General features: G+C 36.1%; 1 protein-coding gene across 1 annotated transcript in view; it reads left to right on the top strand.

Moving 5' to 3' along the window:
* Nucleotides 1-22,192, top strand: part of LOC128640757 (vitellogenin-like) — a 459,754-nt gene that overhangs the window by 234,310 nt on the left and 203,252 nt on the right. The window contains 2 exon segments of the mRNA XM_053693183.1: nt 16,817-17,006; nt 17,089-17,182. Of these exon segments, the coding sequence (XP_053549158.1) occupies nt 16,817-17,006; nt 17,089-17,182 (284 nt within the window).

Raw genomic sequence — 22,192 nt, forward strand, 5'->3', positions numbered from 1 at the left:
ATATCTGAGCTGTCATGTTACTGAATTCTCAGATCAGTTAGGTTATCTATTTGGGATATGACCCCACATTGGTATGTATCAATCATATTTGTATATTGGTTTGGACCGCTACACCCATATCCCTGTTGCGAGTATAACTGTTGATTCTCACCCACTTCAGAGAACTTGACAATAATGACTTTTAAGGGTAATTTTTTGTGTGGCTGGCACACATGTGATTGCTGAACATTATTATAAGTGGACATCTAAATACAGCAATCACAATTAAATGGCACTCATAAGTATTGCATTGTAAAAGCTATCAAAATTCCCACACAGTATACGTAGGCGACTGCGTACCAATAACTGATTTAAGTGTGTGTGTTTTTTCAAGCAACTTTTTATTTTTAAGGCATCACTGTAATCTACCCAATATAGGGAGATACCCACGCTGTTGATTGCATTTTTTGTTATAACTTAATCTACGACAGCTTGCTTGATATATCTTTGTAGGCAGGACTACCCAAACCGCACTTAAGATTGACAGCAATAAGCCTGGCACACTATAAACACAAGCTGATATACTAGAAGTACTAATATGTAGCACCAATGCACTCCTATGATTTCTAAAAGTAGCCACCTGAACAATAATATTTACCTTTCTGTCTCCTACTGCCGACATGAAACATATCCCTTTAGGGGCTGCCCTTTGCACTACTGTGATAGGCCAGTGGTAATATTCAGATACACGTAGCAGGTGGGACTTTACAGAAGTAAATATGCAGACATCTCATAATGATACTGAATCTATACGAATTGCGATAATTACCACTTAGACTACAGGTTAGTTTTACTGTAGCGACATATGCTTAGTAACCATACTAATTGCTATTTCACTTTTGTATCAAACTTTACTGCAACAATAATGGTCCTATTAACACGGTGACTGGTTGCCCAGGGCAATAGACCGAGAGCCTAACTATAGGTAGATTCAGATGCTGCAAACTGAATGTCATTTCAAGCTTAGAATATAAAGCATTTATAGAATTCACAGTTTACATCAAGCATCTTTTCAGAATTTTGGTTCTCACACATATACAGTCGATACCTCCACTCTAATGTGGGTTGACTTATATTTGGTCCAATAAGTGTTTACCTCACATTACACATAATCTACATATCAAACTTAATTTATCTCTTGGTGTGAAAGGATCCAGGAGACTATTTGACTACTTAGCCCTACCATGTCTTGTTGGTTTAAATTAAACTACCCATGTTTTAACTATATCTAATAAAGTATTAACTTGTAAATAATTTTTTTGTCGACGTAACCCCTATCCACAATTATCTATGGAGGAGGTGAGTGCTTGAAGTGTATTCTTACAGCTGTTCTTTTGCTGTTTTTGTATATTTGTGGAACATTAGCATTAATTTTCGTGAAACTAATGCAAATGATCCACTACTACAGATGAAAAAGTTCACCTGTAGCTACTAAAATGCTCACCCACTCCTCTTCTTCACAGTGTGGACCCTGAAAGACACCACACTAAGCCTCCCGTTAGCACGGCTGGGCTTTTGTGAAGAAGAAGAGTAGGTTAGTGCGGCTCTCAAGCACACTTACGTAAATATGTGTAAAGGGACACTAAACCCAATTTTTTTCTTTAATGCTTCAAATAGAGAATGCCATTTTAAGCAACTTCTAATTTACTCCTATAATCAATTTTTCTTTGTTCTCTTGCTATCTTTATTTAAAAAGCAGGAATGTAAAGCTTAACAGCCCGCCCATTTTCAGTTCAGGACTTGGGTTATGCTTGCTTATTGGTTTGCTAAATGTAGCCACCAATAAGCAAGTGCTCTCCATGGTTCTGAACCTAAAATGGACTGGCTCCTAAACTTTAAATTCCTGATTTTTAAATAAAGATAGCAAGAGAATGAAGAAAAATTGATAGTAGGAGTAAATTAGAAAGTTGCTTTAAATCACACACTCTATCTGAATCATTAAAGAAATAATCCCTTTAACTTTAATAAAGGCATTATTGCTTTGTTTTCTTTAAATGTTGTGCTGCATTCTTTTGGGTATTGATCTCATTAAAATGAGATGAATAGCAGTGTTTCATTAACAAATGTGCAAATGCAAATGTCTACTGACAATGTAGCCCTTAATTTACAAAGGTTGAATATTATTGCTACAGAAATATATTCTAAAATGTAACTTCTGACTATACAAGTGACTCATATGAAAGAACATACTGAGAAGTTAATAGATGTAAAAGTACTAGGAATAGACTATTTTGTATTTTATTGCTCCAAGGAATCTGCTTGTTAGAGGAATGAGGAGATACCATTTAATTTTCATTCTGTACTTTATGTGCCACTGGCTTTTGGAGCTCTCGGCATTAATATAACTGGCTTAAAGTACCAAAAGCCAATAAGGTCTTAGCTTTAATTCAAATCCATGTCTTTTCTTTGCTATACGCTCTGCAGATCTGAAAAAAAAAATATATTACCTGTTCCTTCTTCATATTATAGAAATAAAAGGCACGTTCCAAAGTGTACATACCTGTCTAAAAGCTTCTGGGGAGCGATCCAATATACGGCATAGTTTTCGGCGCAAGCGAAGGAACCCGCCCGTAATTTCACCTTGCACATCGGGGTATTACATATACTGCGCCGTTAGATGCTAAACTGGCGTAAGTAGGACAAACAGGCGATCTTCCGAAAAGTGCGCAAATACACATTTTAGTCGTCGCAAGTGACTTACGCCTGTATTTTGTCCACGTAAAGTCTCAATAAAGAGTAGTTTTATGCAAATTAGGCTAACACTCGTAAAAATCAACCGCCATTTCCTTCAGTGTGTTTGGATGGTTCGTTGAGCTACAGCACACTACAGTGGAGTGGAGGATTAGTCAGAGTAGAGAGAGAGGCGCAAACAGAGGAGTTAGGTCGCATTGTTGGTTGGTTAAGCTTGTACACTTACACATATTTTTACATATTGCACACATATTGCATACATACATATACAAAATACACAACACTTTTTATTTTAATTTTACAGTGTGATAGGCTGAGTGTTTGGTTGTGATTGTGTGTGATTTAACTGGGAGTGAGTGTGTGTAGTGTGAGGATGGCAGGGAGAGGTAGGGCGGAGGGGAGGAGGGGAGAGGAGTGGCAGGGAGAGGAGTATTGTAGAGGACAGGAGGAGCAGTGGGGTCCCCATCAGGGATTAAGTGGAATGGGGAGAGGGAGAGCTAGAAGGGATGATGGGAGGGAAGATGCCCGAGAGCCCCAGAGACCAGGCACATCCAGAAGAGGGACAGAGGGTGCACATGGGGACAGAAGGGGGAGGAGGGAGAGGATAGGGAGGAACCCACACAAGGGACATCGCAGGGAGCAAGCCAGGTGTCCACAGAGGATGAGAGGATGAGATGTCCAAACTTATCATTCGATGAGAATGTTGCCCTAGTCCAGGCCATCATGGACAATCACAGTGCCCTCTTTGGCCAGGAGAAGGGCAAAGGCTTTGCCAAAAGGCGTAAAATGGCATGGTTAGCGGTAGAGGATGCTGTCAACAGTGTGGCCCCGCAGAGGAGGACTGTTGAGGGCCTTAAAAAAGGTGGAATGACTGTAAGAGGTGGGTGAAAGAAAAGATGGTGCAGGAAGCCATGCACCAGAGGGGAACAGGCGGTGGTCCACCCCTGGACACAGAATACAACACCTGGCAGGAGATGATACACAGGTCCCTGAGTATCACAGCAGTCCATGGACTTCCAGGGGCTCGTGACTCAGGGGCTGCAACCACAGCACATCATGCTGGTGAGTAACATCCCACACACCAGTATTATTTATAGTATGTATTTGAGATGTAACATCCTTTAATGTCACACATTCATGTACACAATGAGGAGCATGGTATTTGGCCTACTAACAAAAACATCTACAATTATATTTGACATTAATGCTACTTAACACAATGCAATACATGATATGAGGTGGAATAGTGCAATACTAACATGTTTCAGAGTAACACAGGCCACAAGCCACATGTAGAGTTTTCAGTAAATAGACACTATAGCCATCACAATACTTTTAGCTCAAGAAAGCAGGTTCAGTGCCTGTTGTGTGACCATAGTGTCACTTAAAGAACATATTTTCTCCATCATTGACATGTACACATAACTATTGTATGAAACATATACTGCACATATTAAAATCCCTCATATCACAAATCACAATGTGCACATGCATGTTATAGAGTGTGACATGAGAATCAGTATAGGCCCGAGCATGTATCAATGTACATTGTATGCCCACATGAACATATATATGACTGTACTAATCCCTCTCATCATTTGACTCCTCCACAGAACCTCCTGTCACGAGGATGCAAACAGGCATGCCGCCACCTCCACCACCACCACCACCAGTCACAGGCATGCCGCCACCTCCACCACCACCAGTCACAGGCATGCAGCCACCACCACCAGTCTTCAGGCAACCACATGAACATTATGCTCCCAGGCATGAGTAGGGTTGGATGGCTTCAGTTGAGGACCCGAAAGTGATGCCACCACCATTGACATATGACCCCTGGCAAGATTCCTGGCCAGAGGAATATTCTTCTTTTGGATTTGAGGGGGAGCCAAGACAGCCACAAAGGGTCCATTTATTTACCCCCCCCCCAACACAATCTCAGGGCAGTCATGGCTTTTACACACAGGTTATGTCACAAAAAGTGCCAACTGGACAGGCTGAGTGTTCACACACTGGTCATCAGTGGGACTATCAATACACCCTGAGAGCTCCACCATACACTTCACTTGGGAGAGCACCACCATCCTCTTCACTTGGAATAGCACCACCATCTTCTTCTCTTGGAAGAGCTCCACCATCTGCAGAAGAACATATAGCTGAAAGTACTCAAGCAGCAGCAGATGCAGCTGAACCTGCACCTCAAGCACCACCAGATATAGCTGAACCTGCACCTCAAGCAGCAGCAGATGTAGCTGAACCTGCACCTCAAGCACCACCAGATGTAGCTGAACCTGCACCTCAAGTAGCAGCAAATGCAGCTGAACCTGCACCTCAAGCACCTAGAAGCCCTGCTGCTCAAGAGCCTGTGGATGCATTGTATTCACCCCTGGGTGAGGAATACATTGCACTCCAGAGGAGGCTCATAACAAGCATGGAGAATATACAAAGAGGCCAAGAGAGGTTCTTCAGGAGCCAACAGAGGAGACAACAACCTAGCATAGAGCTACAGAGGGACATAGCAGCATCATTAAGTGCAAGTGTTCATAATCAATCCCAGATGATGCGAATTCTGTCTGATATGCAGATGCAAATGGACAATAGATGGAGAGAACAAAATCAACTCTTGGGTGTGTTGGTTGAGCACTTTACACACCAGCAGAACACTGCCTCCAGCCTATCATCTGTGGCCAGCACACCAGCAGAAACAGAAGAATCTTCTCAAACCAGGAGAACAAGGCAATCCACTACAGCCACCTCAGCTCCCTCATACAAGAAGCCAAAAAAGAAATAAATATTCTTATAGTTCACCATAAATCTTGTCCTCTGTTATCTACCAGATAATTGTCATCCACATTCATGTGAGGTGTGTTTTAGTACACTAATATTGTTAAAACATATAATAAGGCCTGTGTGGAAATGGTCCAAAAAAGGTAATATTATCCTGTTTATGACATATTCTTTTACTATAACTCACATCCACAATAGTTGTTTCTGAAGGGTACATATAGTAATATTCACTTCTAAGATGTAAATCAATTTATCTCACATCCAATATAAATTGACACATTGGTATATATAGTAGTGATGTTACTGATAGGGAGGGCATTATCAGGTGTTTTAAGTTTGCAGGTGAGAGTTTGTGGTGTCTGTGATTGGTTTGACACAATTGCAAAGAGGCAGCCTTCAAGAAGGTCTTAGAAATGATCATATGAGCCATCCTAGGTTTTGCTTTCAACTAAGAATACCAAGAGAACAAAGCAAGTGTTATAATTAAATCTGAAAGTAGTTTGAAAAAACATGCCCTATTTAAAAGAAGAAGGTTTTCTTTGGACTTGACTGTCCTTTTATATATTTTGGCATCAGTGCCAAGCTGTGTTAGCATTAGAATAGTGTTAGCATTAGAATAAATTACACTCCAGTGGGTTCTAAAGAGATGAAGGTAATACAATTGAAAGTAAATAAGCAAGTATATGTCCACAATGTGATAAAGTACCTACAAGCAATCCATTTGATTATGTTGTGGCTTCAAACTATTTCAAATACACAAATAAACCTTAAAAAAAACAATATCATAGTATACTGTCCCGTTAACCTTGAGATGCTGCTTAAATGTATGTGTTTGTTAAGGCTTCCAGGGAGTTACGTTGTTTTTTTAGTCAGTGCAAGGGTTCCTGCGCCTGCAATTTGTGGCGAGACGAGAATGGAGTAGATTTTCTGAAATCTGCGTGCGTAAGTCCTTACGCTGTATATTGGATACCAAATTGTGTGTAGTACTATGTTAGTCTATGGGCAAAAAAAATATGGCCGAAGGGTGAAATATACGCGTGTAACTTGTATGCTACGCCGTATATGTGATACCAAAATCGTGCAAAATCTGGCATCGCCGGCTTTTGCAGGCGACGCTGCATATCAGATCGGGCCCCTGGCATTTTTGAATAACATACATTTATATCTAGGGAAAAACAACAGTATTTTATTTTTTGTGCATTATTTTTTTGAAACTCAATGTCTTCTTGTAAATAAAGTTATTGATATTTGTATTTATCAGTTTATTATAATGACACCGAAGGAATTGATTTTTTAAATGCATCACTTTCACTTCAACTGTTAATAAACATCTTACTAACACTTCTATACTATAATTGCGTTTGTAATGTCCGTCGCCGTCGGAAGTTGTACATGCATCCTCAATGGAATGTTGGCAGCGTGAGACGAAAAGAATTCACCTGGATGGATTCCGAAAATGGCAGAGCGAAGGTGGATTCTTTCACCACCCTGCCATTTTCAGAATCCACCGGGATGCAGCGAAGGCAAACGGAACATTACAAAAGCAAAAACTAACCGCCCGCATCAAGTATTAAAAAAAACAAAAAACGCCTGCATAAAGTATTAAAAAAAAAAAAATAACTACCCGCAAGAAGTATTAAAAAAAAAATAACCGCCCGCATCAATAGGATTTCACTTGCTCTCAGTCCTATTGGCAGTTCACCAGCCAATAAGATTTCACTTGCTCTCATCCTATTGGCTGGTCTACAGCCAATAGGATGAGAGGAAGTGAAATCCTATTGGCTGTTCACCAACCAATAAGATTTCACTTGCTCTCATCCTATTGGCTGATGTGAAAATTTCAGCCAATAGGAATGCAAGGTACCTCTATAAATATGAGGTACCTGGGATTTAATCTTCAGTGTGCGACAGACGATCGCATGAAGAGGAACCTCCATGTCGCCCAAGAGCACCACCGCCAAGGACTATCGCTGCCAATGACCAACGCCGCCTCAGAGGATCACCCCATCTGGAAACACCGCTCCGCATCTCCACTCTGCGCTGCCTTCGCTGTGGATGAAGATGATGGACCCATCTGGAAGAAGATCTTCTCCGCCAGACTTCAGGACCTGTGAGTATTTATTTGGGGCTTTAGTGTTAGATTCTTTTAAAATTTGTATGTTTTCTTTATTTTTTAACTTAGGTTTTTTTGGGCACTTTGCAAAAGAGCTAAATGTCCTTTTAAGGGCAATGCCCATCCAAATGCCCTTTTCAGGGCAATGGGTAGTTTAGTTTTTTTTAGTGTTAAGTTTTTTTTATTTTGGGGGGTTTGGTGGGTGGGGGGGGTTTACTGTTAGGGGGGACTTGGTGTATTTTGAATGTAAAAGAGCTATTTATCTTGGGGCAATGCCCTGCAAAAAGCCTTTTTTAGGGCTACTGGTAGTTTATTCTTAGATTAGGGGTGTTTTTATTTTGGTAGGCTTTTTATTTTCATAGGGATTAGGCTTGATTTTTTCAACTTTGGTAATTTGATTTTTTTATTTTCTGTAATGTTAGCATTTTTTATTTTTGCAATCGTAGCTTTTTATTTTTTGTAACTTTAGTATGTTTTAGTTTAGGTAATTTGTGTTAATTTAGGGGGTATTAGGTTAGGGGGCTTAGTAATTTACAGTAGTTATTTGCATTGTGGGTTTTGGCGGTTTAAGGGGTTAATAGGTTAATTAGGTTTACTGCGTTCTGGGTGAGGGTTGGTGGCTTATAGGTTAATTGTTTAAATTACAAATTTGTGTTATGGGTTACTTGCGGTTTAAAATTTAATAATTACATTTGTTTATATTTATTTAAAAATGAACTACTTATCACCTTTAAAATTATAGATTGCGATCTGTGTATTTGGCGTTTCAGTGGTCAATGCGTGTAGTAGGTAAATTGTGATGAGGGGGTTCTCGGATTAGGGGTTATTAATTTTAATTTTAATTGTGATATTTTTGGGATGGCGGACATAGTGGTAAAGAAGTTTTAGGTTTATTATTGGGGAGCGGTTCAAACGACACATTATTTATACAGTTACAATGCATAGTGACTGTATAAATAATGTAGACACTGACACTAAAATAATAAGCATTTGTAATCTATATATAATGTACATACTGAAGTGTATGTATAAGTGTCAGTTTGTACATGATTGATATAAATGCTTATTTTGTCAGTTATAAATTATGTGTGTGCAGAGTTACGGAAATTGCCGATCGCTACTTCCGAAAATATTTAATGAGTATAGGAATTAACATATAGGTCAGTGTAAATCATGCCTGTAGCTTTGTTATAAATAACACATTTTCAATATATTTAGGACAGCAGACCATTCAAATAAGGGAGTTGTTACACCTGAAGGTTATATATATATATATATATATATATAAATATATATATATATCTATATATAATACACCTGTAGATTAATTTATATATATAGATAAAAGCTGCATTGCTAAATAAAGTGTTGCTATATCTGTAACATTATAACATAAATAGTGTTGCTACATCTATAGCCTTATTAAAAATAATATATGTTGCATATATTTAGGACAATAGTCCATCCAGATAAGGTTGTCACTATACCTGTTGGTTATATAAATATACATTTTCAATAAATTTGGCAAATAGGGTTTGGCTAAACTGGTATATTTATTATATATTTAGGACAGTTGAATATAAAAAAGGCTGTCACTACACCTGTAAAAATATTTATATATACTGTAGATTAAAAGAGTTTTCACAATACATTTTTGCTACTTTGTTAGCTTAATTATATATCCTGTAGCTTTATTAGAAATGACATATTTTCAATATATATTTAGGACAGCAGTCCATTCAAATAAAGATGTTGTTACACCTGTAGGTTATAACACACCTGTATATTAATTTATATATATATATATAGATAAAAGCAGCGTTGCTAAATAAAGTGTTGCTATATCTGTAACATTATAACAAAAATAAATATTATTACTACATCTGTAGCCTTATTATCTATAATATATTTGGCATATATTTAGGACAAAGATCCATCCAGATAAGGTTGTCAGTATACCCTGAAAACCTGCCCCCAAAAAGAAAGTTATCTTTAGAAGAAAAATCTGATGCAAAAAAAGAGACGAAATGAGAGAAATAGAATAAATAAAAATAAAAATGATGAAGAAAGGGCCCATTTAAGGGAAGCAAAAGCAGTTCAGAAAAGAAATGAGAGATCAAATATGACAGAAAATCAGAAACATAAAGAACAACAAAAAAATGCTTATGCTCATAGAAAAGCACGTTCAGTAAATAAACAATCAGAAACACATCAGCTTAGTATAAGCAATACACAAAGGGTTATGTTCAATGCCATCGTGCAAATTTGGCAAAACGTACTCAACACATTGCAGCACTTGCGAGATATGATGATTCATTAGATCATTATAACTGTCGAGAGCTAAATGTTATATGCACCAACTGTGATGCTGTACATTTTGCAACCATCAGACAAATTATTTAGTCAATGCTGCAGCAAAGGAAAAGTAAATATTGAAGCAATTAAAGTTGCTCCTTTAATAGAAAGTTTAATGACAAGAAGTCATAAACATTCAAAAAAAATTTATAAAAATATTATATCTTTTAATAATTCATTAGAATTTGCTTCACTGAGGGCGAATATTGTTCCTCCTCCCGGTTATGGCCCTTGCTGTTTTAGAATTAATGGACAAATATATCACAGAACTGGATCACTTCATCCTTCCAATGAGGATAATAGAAAGTTTGCACAACTGTATATTCCTGATCCAGATGAGGCTGCACAACAGCACCTTATGATTGATGAAAATACAAATTGCAACCCTGAATTAATGACTGAATTGCGTTCTTTAAACAATCCTTTTGCTGAAGCATGTAAAATGTTGTATGAAGTAGAACAGGAATGTTTAGAAGATGCATCTCAAAATTGTGCTACACCTGCAACTGTGACCATGGCAACAGTACAGAATCGCAAAAACGATAAACGTAGATATAATGCTCCTCGGGGTAATAAGGTAGCTATTATGCAGATGCAGATGGTGAACCTCCTCTTGAGCGAGATCTTATTATTCATTGTCGAAGTACTAACAATGAAAAAAAAAACAGAAAGGATAAGTATTTTAGATCCAAATTTGGAGCCAATGTTGTATCCACTTCTTTTCCCTTTTGGGGATCAAAGTTGGTCACCTAAAATTAAACTTAAGTACAACCCTACTATTGTTAGAAATATATGAACTCAATCCTTAACAAAGCCAAGAGAAAGGGTCACACAAATGCAATTTTATGGGTATATACTTTCCATCCATCATGAGTTTAACCCATTTCTGAGTGCTGGCAAATTGACTCAGCAGTACTTTGTAGATGCATATGTTAAAACAGAAGGTAAACGTTTAAACTATGTAAGACAAAATCAGTTAACATTAAGAGTTGAAAAGTATACAGGTCTCATGGACCATCTTCAAAATGCAGCTTCAAAGCAGTGCTTACTTCCAGGCAAAGCAGTTATACTTCCATCTACATTCCAAGGTAGTCCCAGAAGCATGGTATAGAATTACCAAGATGCCATGGCTATTGTAAGAAAGTATGGGAAGCCTGATTATTTTATAACTATGACATGTAACCAAAATGGTCTGAAATTGTTTTAAATCTGAAAGAAGGTCAAGCAGTTGAATTTCGACCTGATTTAGTGGCAATAGTTTTTCATGTAAATTGTCAAGAACTTCTTGATGATATCCCAAATAAACATGTTTTGGGTAAACCAGCTGTCAAAGTTCATGTAATTGAATTTAAAAAAAGTGGATTACCTCATGCACATATTTTGCTTATATTATGTGCACAAGATAAACCTAAAAATACACAAGTAATTGACAGCTTTATTTGTGCTGAAATACCTGACATTGAAGTCAATCCACGGTTATATGCAATTGTTACCAAACACATGATACATGGGCCATTTGAGGAGCATAATCTAAGATCTCCATGTATGGTTGATGGGGTTTGCTCTAAGCAATTTCCAAAATCTTTCCAAGAAGATACTTTAATCAATGTAGATGGTTATCCACGTTACAAGAGAAGTAAAAAAGTATTTCAATTGAAATAAATGGTAAAAAAATTGATAACTCTTGAGTTGTACCATACAACCCATACTTGACATTAAAATACAACTGCCATAATAATATTGAAAGCTGTGCTTCTATAAAAAGTGTAAAGTGCATATTTAAATATATTTATAAAGGGCATGACTGTGCAAATATTGCAATTAAAGAACATGAAACACTTCTTCATGATGATAAAACTTCATTTGTGGATTCTAGATATGTTAGTGCTCCAGAAGCAGCATGGCGACTTTTTGGCTTTCATATGCACCATCAATTGCATACGATTGTGAGATTACAAGTTCCCCTTCCTGGAGATCAGTCAGTATATTTTACTGAAGACAATATTAAAACTGCCTTAGAAAGAATACATTATAGAGACACAACTTTGACTGTTTTGTTTAAATTAAACAAAGAAGTTTTGTCAAGTCATGCATATCATAAATTAAACAAAGAAGTTTTGTCAGGTCATGCATATCTTTACACTGATATTCCTCAGCATTTTGTTTTTCATCAAAAGACAACAACATGGAAAAAAGAGTACTCAGTAAGTTTAATTTCAGATGTTGATAGATTTTGTTTACGCTTGTTTTTACGTTATGTTAAAGGAGCAGCTTCTTTTGAAGATATTCGAAGAGTTGATGGTGTTCAATTTCACGCAATTAAAGAAGCAGCTCAAAAACGTATTTTTGAAGATGATCAATCTTGGGATTTAACTCTTCATGAAGCTGCAAGTGAAATGATGTCTCGACTGCTTAGAGAGATTTTTGCTCATATTTGTTCTTTAGCATCTCCACCAAATTCTAAAGAGCTTTTTGAAAAGTACATAGGAAAAAATGTTGAAGACTTTTCAAGACATCCAGGTCACACACCAGAGTATCAAAATTGTTTAAGTTATGCACTTAGAGATATTCACAATGTTTTAATTGTTCATGGAAAAAATTGTCAAAATTTTGGTTTACCAAATCCTCCAAACAATTTACCTGAAAATCCCAGAAGATATCTTTTAATGACCTTCAAAGAGAAAGTTTTGAAGAAATCATTGCTGCATCGGAAAATGACAGTTTTCTACAAAGGTATTATTTCATTGATGGTCCTGGTGGTAGTGGTAAAACCTACCTATACAAGACTCTGCTGAAAACATTTAGAGGAAATTGTGAGGTAGCATTACCAGTTGCTTCAACATGTGTTGTGGCAAATTTGCTGGAAGGTGGACAAACATACCACTCACAGTTTAAGTTGTCAGTTCCTTTGTTGGATACTTCAACCTCTTCCATGAGGTAAAACTCTAATGATGCGCAGATGATCTGTAGTGCAAAGATTATTATTTGGGATGAATCGACCATGTCTTCCAGTGATGCACTCAGATGTGTCGACAAACTCCTTTAAGAGTTGATGAATTACAACAAACCTTTTTGAAGCAAATCTATTCTGCTCAGAGATGATTTCAGACAAACTCTTCCTGTTGTTGCACACGGAAGTAGATCTGCTATAGTTGAACAAAGCATCAAAATTTAATCCACTCTGGCATAAGTTTGAACTTTTGAAGCTGACTAATAATGTAAGATCTGTTGATCCAGAGTTTAGTTCTTGGCTTTTAAAGCTTGGAGATTGACCACTGACAAATGAGCATGGTTTTCATGAAGACATCTTTGAAATTCCATCCCAAATGATCTGCAAAGACTCCATTGTAAAGGAGATTTTTGGTGAAGAGTTAAAATATTCTGATAAAAAAGGAAGATATTTTACCTCACAATCTCCTCAGCTCAGCAGAGTAAGTTCTGTGTGAAAAGTTATACTTCACCTGCTCCCAGCTGCAGGTAAAAAAAAAAAAAAATGAAGAAATGAACAGCAGCCAATCAGCATCAGCAGTGCTGAGGTCATGAACTCTTACTGTGATCTCATGAGATTTGACTTAACTCTCATGAGATTTCATAGTAAGCTCCCTTTACCTGATTGATGAAATAATATGAGAGTTCACAAGGCTCATTCTTTCAGCTGTCCCAGGACAGACACACTAAAATGCTGCTTAGAAATCCTTTACAATGGGAGGTGGCTACTGAGGAACTTTTGAGGTAAAATATCTTTCTTTTTTACTAGTCAGCTTTTTACAGCTATGCTGCATCACTCTCAAGTGTTTAAACATTTGGGTATTATGGCCCTTTAAGTACAGATTCCATTGATGATGAATCACAGGAAGATAGGGATAATTATCCAGTTGAGTTTTTTAAATGAATTGGATCCTTCTGGAATGCCAGTTTTTAAACTCAATCTTAAAATGGGTAGTATTATTATGTTTTTGCGTAATCTTAACACCAAAAGAGGTCTTTGTAAAGGCACCAGATTAGTTGTGAAAGCATTGCGTTAAAATGTAATTATTGCACAAGTATTAACAGGTACAGCTGAAGGGCAACATTTTTTCATTCCCTGAATAGACTTAGCCCCAAATAATACAGAACTTCCTTTTGTATTACGAAGAAGACAATTCACAGTTAAATTAGCATTCACTATGACCATTAACAAAGCTCAGGGACAAACTTTAGAACGAGTTGGCATCTATTTGCCAGAGCCAGTTTTTAGCCATGGACAGTTATATGTAGCTTTTTCACAGGTAAAAAGCTCTGCAGATGTAAAACTTAAGGTCATAGACAGACAAGAACAAGGGAAATTATTAACTGGAAGTGATGCCTGTTTTACTAAAAATGTTGTGTATAAAGAAATATACTTAAAGGAGACATAATTTAAAGAGATTTTTTTTTTGTATTTATTTAGGACAGTAGTTTGTGCAAATAGGGTGTGGCTATATCTGTAGTTTATTATATAAAAATAGTTTTGATATATTTAAGGCAGTAGTTCATTAAAATTATAGTATTGCCACACCTGTAGCTTAAATATTTAGATAAAAGGAGAGTTACAAAATAGGTTGTTTCTACATATGTAGCTTAAAAATAATTAGACTGCCCTCTGGGCAGACTTATTGACTAATATTTAATAATGCTAATTAATGACAATGCCAATTTTACCCTTTCTTCTCAGGTGTGTCTGCCCCAATGCATTTTTTGTTGTTGATTAAATTGTTAAAGGCCAATAGAATATATATGAGGTTGTATTAAGTTAGAGGGAACCATGTATTTTTTTTTTTTTACAAGTGCTCCTTTGTCTTTGTGTTGCCCTAATGTGGACAGGGTCCTTCACTTTTCCTTTGTTCTTAAAGGGACATAATACTTATAGGCTAAATCACTTGAAACTGATGCAGTATAACTGTAAAAAGCTGACAGAAACATATCACCTGAGCATCTCTATGTAAAAAAGGAAGATATTTTACCTCACAATTTCCTCAGCTCAGCAGAGTAAGTTCTGTGTAAAAAGGTTATACTCAGCTGCAGGTAAAAAAAAATAATAATGAAGAAATGAACAGCAGCCAATAAGCATCAGCAGTGCTGAGGTCATGAACTCTTACTGTGATCTCATGAGATTTCAATTAACTCTCATGAGATTTCATTGAAAACTTCCTTACACTCAATAGGGAAATAAGATGAGTGTACACGTAAGCTCGCTCCTTCCGCTGTCCCGGGACAGACATACTGATTTGTTGCCTAGAAGTCCTTTACTATGGGATGTGGCTACTGAGAAACTTTTGAGGTAAAATATCTTTCTTTTTTACATAGAGATGTTCAGGTGATATTTTCTAGTCAGCTTTTTACAGCTATACTGCATCACTTTCAAGTCTTTAAACATTTGGGTATTATGGCCCTTTAAATCGCCACATTACCCTTATCACATTACCCTTATACTAAATCGGTTGAAAGCATTGCAGCATATCTGTATGAAGCTGACTAGAAAATATCACATAAACATTTCTATTTAAATAATGAAGATATTTAAAAAAAAAAAAAAAAAAATAGCCAATCAGTGCAACCAGTGCACAATTTGCTTTACTGTGATTTCTTGTGATTTCACCATACACATAGTAAACTTCTTTAAACTGAGAAGGTAAATAAAGTGTGAATACAAATCTGTCTGTCTATATCTATCTATCTATCTATCTATCTATATCTATATCTATATCTATATATCTATCTTCTATCTGTCTATCTATCTATCTATCTATCTATCTATATCTATACTATATATCTATCTTCTATCTGTCTATCTATCTATCTATCTATCTATCTATCTATATATAATCTATCTATTTTCTATCTATCTAGGTGGGGAGTTCCACTTTGCCCAGATACAAAGAGCATTTAGATACTTTAGCAGTAGATGATGGAATTTGATTTCAATAAGTTCCATTTGAACTCATGCCCAATTCTGCCTTAAACCCTGTACTAATAGTGACAATCACAACAGTGTGAGTGTGACATAGAAACACACTTTAAAATAAAGATTTCTTCACAACATTTCTAGTTGTCAAGGTCCTGATCTCACTTTTCCTGCAGATCCCATTAGTTGGAAAGGATATGACATACTCAATACAGTTATATATGTAAATGATACTATACATATGTAAAGTGTGTCTTGGTTACTGCAGACAGAGTATACAATAGAAATGAATAGAAGTATAATAAATTGATACCACGTACGCTAATACAGCTCTAAATGTCTCTCGTGGCCCTTTCAGATTGTCTTGCACATGCGCAATATAATAGAATGATGGCAAATAGTCTTAGAATATTTGCAAATATGCCCAAAATGCTATTTTGGGTCTTTATCAAGTGCCTCGAGGTGTTAAAATTTGAAAAGGCAAAATTGGTTTCAAAAAGGTGTTGGAAAGTTTCTTAAAATGGATTGTGATTACAGAGAATGTTAAAAAATGACTTTTCTCTGTAAGCCAAAAAGACACCATCATAGGTGAGATAAACAGACAAGGGCATGCTACTGTGATTGCGTTGAAACAAAAAAGTGTCCTTTTCGGCCAGACAAAAATAGCTGTAAAGGCTTCATCTGATAAATTATGAATGACCGATCCCTTAATTAGCAAATTCCAGCATCATGAACAACAGGTAGAAAATACTTATGTTATTTATACCAAATATCTTCATATAGATTATATAAATAATTATATTTATATACTTACTAAAGTGCAGGCAATTATAGTTGCTGTGACACATTTTCTACTTTAATTTTGTAGTTTATAAAAAAAAATACTATATCACAATATGTTTCTATAGCTGTTTTACAGACCAAAAGAAAAGTTCTCTGCTTTAGAAACAATTATAAGCAAACTGCAGAGTGGTGTTGATATAAAGTGGTCTAAACCCTTATTGTCCAGTGAAGCTCGTCAGATTGTGCCGACCTGTGTGGGATTGCCATTAGAAACAAGCCTTTATTATTCGTCTGTCACAAGAGCTGAAATCCATGGTAAGAAGAAAGGATTTGGACAGCTATTATTGTTGTTAGTAACAGTGTTATATGATACAAATAATTTTTTTGTGCTTTACAGCTCAAGCTCAAATCAAATCTCTTTCAACGCAAGTACTTAACATACCCCAGCTACTTGAATCCAACATCAATCTAAACTCCAAGATATCTATAAGGTAAATATGCTAGAGAATTTGTCAAAAATGTTTGATAGATACAATAGATGTGTGTGAATCTTTACCTGAATCTTCATATCTTTTTATTGCATAGTTTATTTTTAAATACATGGTATAAACAAACATATTTTTATATTCATATTTAAAGAGATTTTTAAGAATACTCTGTTGTAACCCTTTAAAGGGACTGTCTACTATGCATTTTTATTGTTTAAATAGATAGATAATCCATTTATTACCCATTCCGCAGTATGCATAACCAACACAGTTATATTAATATACTTTTTACCTCTGTAATTACCTTGTATCTAATCTAAGCCTTCGCAGACTGCCCCTTATTTCAGTTCTTTTGACAGATTTGCCTTTTAGCCAATCAGTGCTGACTCCTAGGTAACTCCACGGGCGTGAGCACAATTTTTTTATAGCGCATACATGAACCAAAGCCCCCTAGCTTTGAAAAACTGTCAAATGCAATCAGAAAAGAGGCAACCTTCAAGGGCTTAGAAATTAGCATATGAGTCTACCTAGGTTTAGCTTTCAACTAAAAAGCAAATTTGATAATAAAAGTAAATTGGAAAGTTGTTTAAAATTGAATGTTCTATCTGAATCATGAAAATTTAATTTTGACTAGATGGTCACTTTAATTGCAGACTCCTTTTTCACATTCCACCCCTAAATTTGTAGGATATCTTATTACACTTATATAAACAACCTGCAGCTAATTCTAAAAGCAAAGAGATACTCCTCAGCTACCTCTTTTCACAATTATACAACAAGAAAGAACATAGAAAGCGCTGGTCGTTAATACATATGCTAATAATATGTTGGGTACTATAAAAAGCAGAACATTAGCCTTAAAATAACCTCTTGGTAAGACTAAAACTAAAATAAGGCAAAATCTATCTACTCAATATACATATATGTGGTTTTCCCAGGATATATATTCTTATATGTTAAAAGATCCTCTTCATTAATCCCCTTTTGGGGGTCCACTTACTTTATATTACCTCAATCGATATGAGGCAAGTTTTAGACCTATCGTGCTTATCCGCCTTACACTGGCTCTTGACAAGGACTCGTTAGGTAGTGATGCCTCTTGTCTCCCAAACTCTCAGCTGTAGAAACTTTCAATCTTTTAACCTTTTGGGCTGGTCACTGTGTGATTCCGCCATGCTCTTTTTTTTAGTTCTTCTTGCTCCGGTGACTGCCAGCTCTTTCTTCCTGAATAGCCGTTGCTATCTCTGGGTTGTCTTCCCCATTGTACCAGACTAAGAACTCTTCTCCTAGCTCAATTGGCAAACAGGAAGAGACTTTAACTCTTTAGAACTGAGTAATCATCGGTTAGATAGATTGCCGAATCAGAGGGAGGAACAAGGTAACTGGGTTCATAGCTGGCAGTCACCGGAGCAAGAAGAACTAAAAAAAAGAGCATGGCGGAATCACAAAGTGACCAGCCCAAAAGGTTAAAATATTGAATGTTTCTACAGCTGAGAGTTTGGGAGACAAGAGGCATCACTACCTAACGAGTCCTTGTCAAGAGTCAGTGTAAGGCGGATAAACATGATAGGTCTAAAACTTGCCTCATATCGATTGAGGTAATATAAAGTAAGTGGACCCCCAAAAGGGGATTAATGAAGAGGATCTTCTAACATATAAGAATATATATCCTGGGAAAACCTCATATATATATTTTGAGCGGAGAGACTTTGCTTTATTTTAGTTTTAGTCTTACCAAGAGGTTATTTTAAGGCTAATGTTCTGCTTTTTATAGTACCCAACATAGTATTAGCATATGTATTAACGACCAGCGCTTTTTATGTTCTTTCTTGTTCGAGGAAGGGGAGCGTGTCCCCAAAACGTCACACTTGTTTCTAAATAAAAGTACACTTAAAAAAGACCAGTGAGTGTCGTCCTCTATCTGCTATATTCAACTGTTGGCACCCTGGCAGCTGTTTTTGAGGTTAGAGTGTTCTTTCTCTGAACTGAGCCCTTTGCAGTTAAGTAGATACTAACATGTAAAAGCATATTAATGCAATATCCATATTTAATAAAGAACTTAACTGTGTATTCACTGTAAATATTTCACATTCCAATGTTCTGCAAATATGTTCAAAGTATTTCTAAATAGATATTTATAAATATATTCAGACCTGAGGAAGAGAGGAAAACTCTCGAAAGCTTGTCTTTGAAATATTATGTTAGTCCAATAAAAAGGTATCACTGCATACTGCAATACTTTGTTTTTTGAGAATCTTATCTACTTGACTAACACGGCTACTCCAATCTTCACTATATATATAAAAGACCAACAGAAGAGGGAAGGGTGCACAAACACAAGGATCCTGGTGCAGTATGTTATGATTCCACATGGTTAAAACATGAACATTAGCCAAATGAGTACTCACTTGTACAAACCGCAGCACATGAGGTATGATGATAGCAAAGAGGGCTTTTCACAGCCTGTTTGATCCTCCTGGTTGTGCTGCTGCAGCTGGCTAGTCCACTTATTGGAGTCCTTAATATAGGAGTGGTAGAAAGCAGCACTATGCACTAAGAGGTTAAAACCCTGAACCACTTGATATTTGTGAAATATATATATCCTTTATTCCAGGGTGTTAAGGGATTCAAATGTTTAAATAAAATAGAAGTAAAAACTGCATGCAAGCAGTTACCAATTGGAAATATAAAATAATGTTAAAACCTGTGCTTATACACTTACACACCAAATAGCGTGTGTGCTCCGTGTTATAGCACTGTAAATCAGTGAAAGACACTGAATGTAAGTTGGGGGCGTGGCCTGACGTGGTTCACGATGCTATTGGTCGCTTCTTCAGAGGTAGGTGATGCCCCCCTACTACTCTTAATTTAAGCATCTTGGCTCACAATCCTAGCGCTCCCTTTCTCCATCTTGTTTAATGGCATATTCGCATCTAAAACAATGTCCCTTATGTTATTCTGGAGTCGTTTTAAGGGCAAAACCTAGAAATAGATGCAGTTATAGCTTTTTATTAAAACAGTCTGAGTTTATAAAAACTAATCATATCATAAGGGGAGATTATATTAAACCTATATGTCCTAAAATAAAATGAGTAAAATGTAGTTTGTATATTATATAAACTGATTGTTGTTCACCGCATGAGTGCTGTACCAAAGCACACCATCTTCTAACATATCAAATGTTGTAATTGTAATTAAGTCTGTTTTCAGCCTTACATCTATATACTTATATATTTATTTATTTAATCATTCATTCATTCCCACAGGCTTGCTAATTAGAATGTTCTATATATGTGCATCTACATAGTTCATCATAGCTGTAGCATCAATCTAGTTTGAATTGGATACTGTATGCTAGAAAGTTCCTTATTACAAATCGGTTGAAATATCATAACTTTATATGTACTCCTAGATGTGAATCGCAAACGGGAATACTTAGTTATAGTGTGTTTCAACATGTAATTGGAACTATGAATAGATCCTATGAATTACCCTACTTTATCTATGTGTTTATATACTTGATATTCATTATTTATAAAAAGGCTGCAAGATCAATGTCCCTATTTAGGCCAGATGGTTCCAAACTTGATAAAGTGTGGATCCAAAAGGTCTCCCTTTTTCTAAGCTCTAACAGGCGGCTGCCACCTCTAGCTCCCACTTGTACTTGTTCAATGGCCTTAATGTAAAATTGTGTAGGGTCACTATTGTGTACATCCTTGAAGTGTTTCACAAGTGTATTTTTAAGGGTACCCGCCTCAATGTTCTTGATATGTTCAAGACACCTTGTTTTTAACAAACGTTTCTTTCTCCCAATGTATTTTAGGGGGGTCACACATTTGCATTCCAGCATATAAACCACAAAATCTGATTTGCAGTTTAATCTCCCTTTAATATTAAGCTCTCTTCCTTTCATGTCCCTACCAATAGTTTTATTATAATTCTTAGAATTGTGTGTGTGTTCACAACACACAACTTTTCCTATAACATTTAAAAAATCCGGTAAGGGTTGTAGAGTTTATAAGACCCATATTCTTCTCTTTCTTGTCCTGTCTAACTATACTTGGTGCTACCACATTCTTTAGATTTCTATTTCTTCTAAAAATTATTTCTGGTCTATTCCCAATGTTATCTTTAAATAGGGGATCCTTCATTAGAATCCCCCAATGTTTATTCATAATCCTTTTTATGTTTGAGTGTCCACTATTAAATGTGGTTACAAAACGTATACCTTTCTCATTTTTACTCTGTTTATATTTTACCGTTTGTTGATGGTTTTTGTATTGTTTTCTGTTCTTATTTTATTGCTAAATTTCTATCTAAATTCTTTGCTCTGTTATAGGCTTTCTCCACTACTCTATCTGAGAAGTGTTTGGCTTTAAAACGATCCTTTAGACTCTTTGATTCTTCCTCGAAATCTTGTGTAAGGGTGCAATTTTTCCTTATCCACTGAAACTGATCGAATGGAACGTTTTCAGTCCATCTTGGGTGATGACCACTCCTAGCATCCAAATATCCATTCGTGTCAGTTTATTTCTGGATTTCTGGAATTTCTAGTGTATATATCCCCATTCATATGAAATAAAATTTCATCTAAAAACTCTCTTTCTGATCCACATTCTCAGTGAATCTTAAATTCAGAGAGTTAGAGTTCAAGTCACCTGTGAATTCTGACCAACTGGGATCGTCTCCATCCCAGATAACCAGAATATCGTCTATGTACCTTCGCCAAATGATGAGGTGTTTGTTTTTATATCCACTCTCATCATATATCATAAAATCTTCAAAGTAGCCCATATACTACTTTAGCAATAAAATAAGAACAGAAAACAATACAAACAACCATCAACAAACGGTAAAATATAAACAGAGTAAAAACAAGAAAGGTATAAGTTTTGTAACCACATTTAATAGTGGACACTCAAACATAAAAAGGATTATGAATAAACATTGGGGGATTCTAATGAAGGATCCCCTATTGAAAGATAACATTGGGAATAGACCAGAAATAATTTT

The sequence above is a fragment of the Bombina bombina genome, chromosome 10 (assembly GCF_027579735.1).
Source record: "Bombina bombina isolate aBomBom1 chromosome 10, aBomBom1.pri, whole genome shotgun sequence".
Lineage (NCBI taxonomy): Eukaryota > Metazoa > Chordata > Amphibia > Anura > Bombinatoridae > Bombina > Bombina bombina.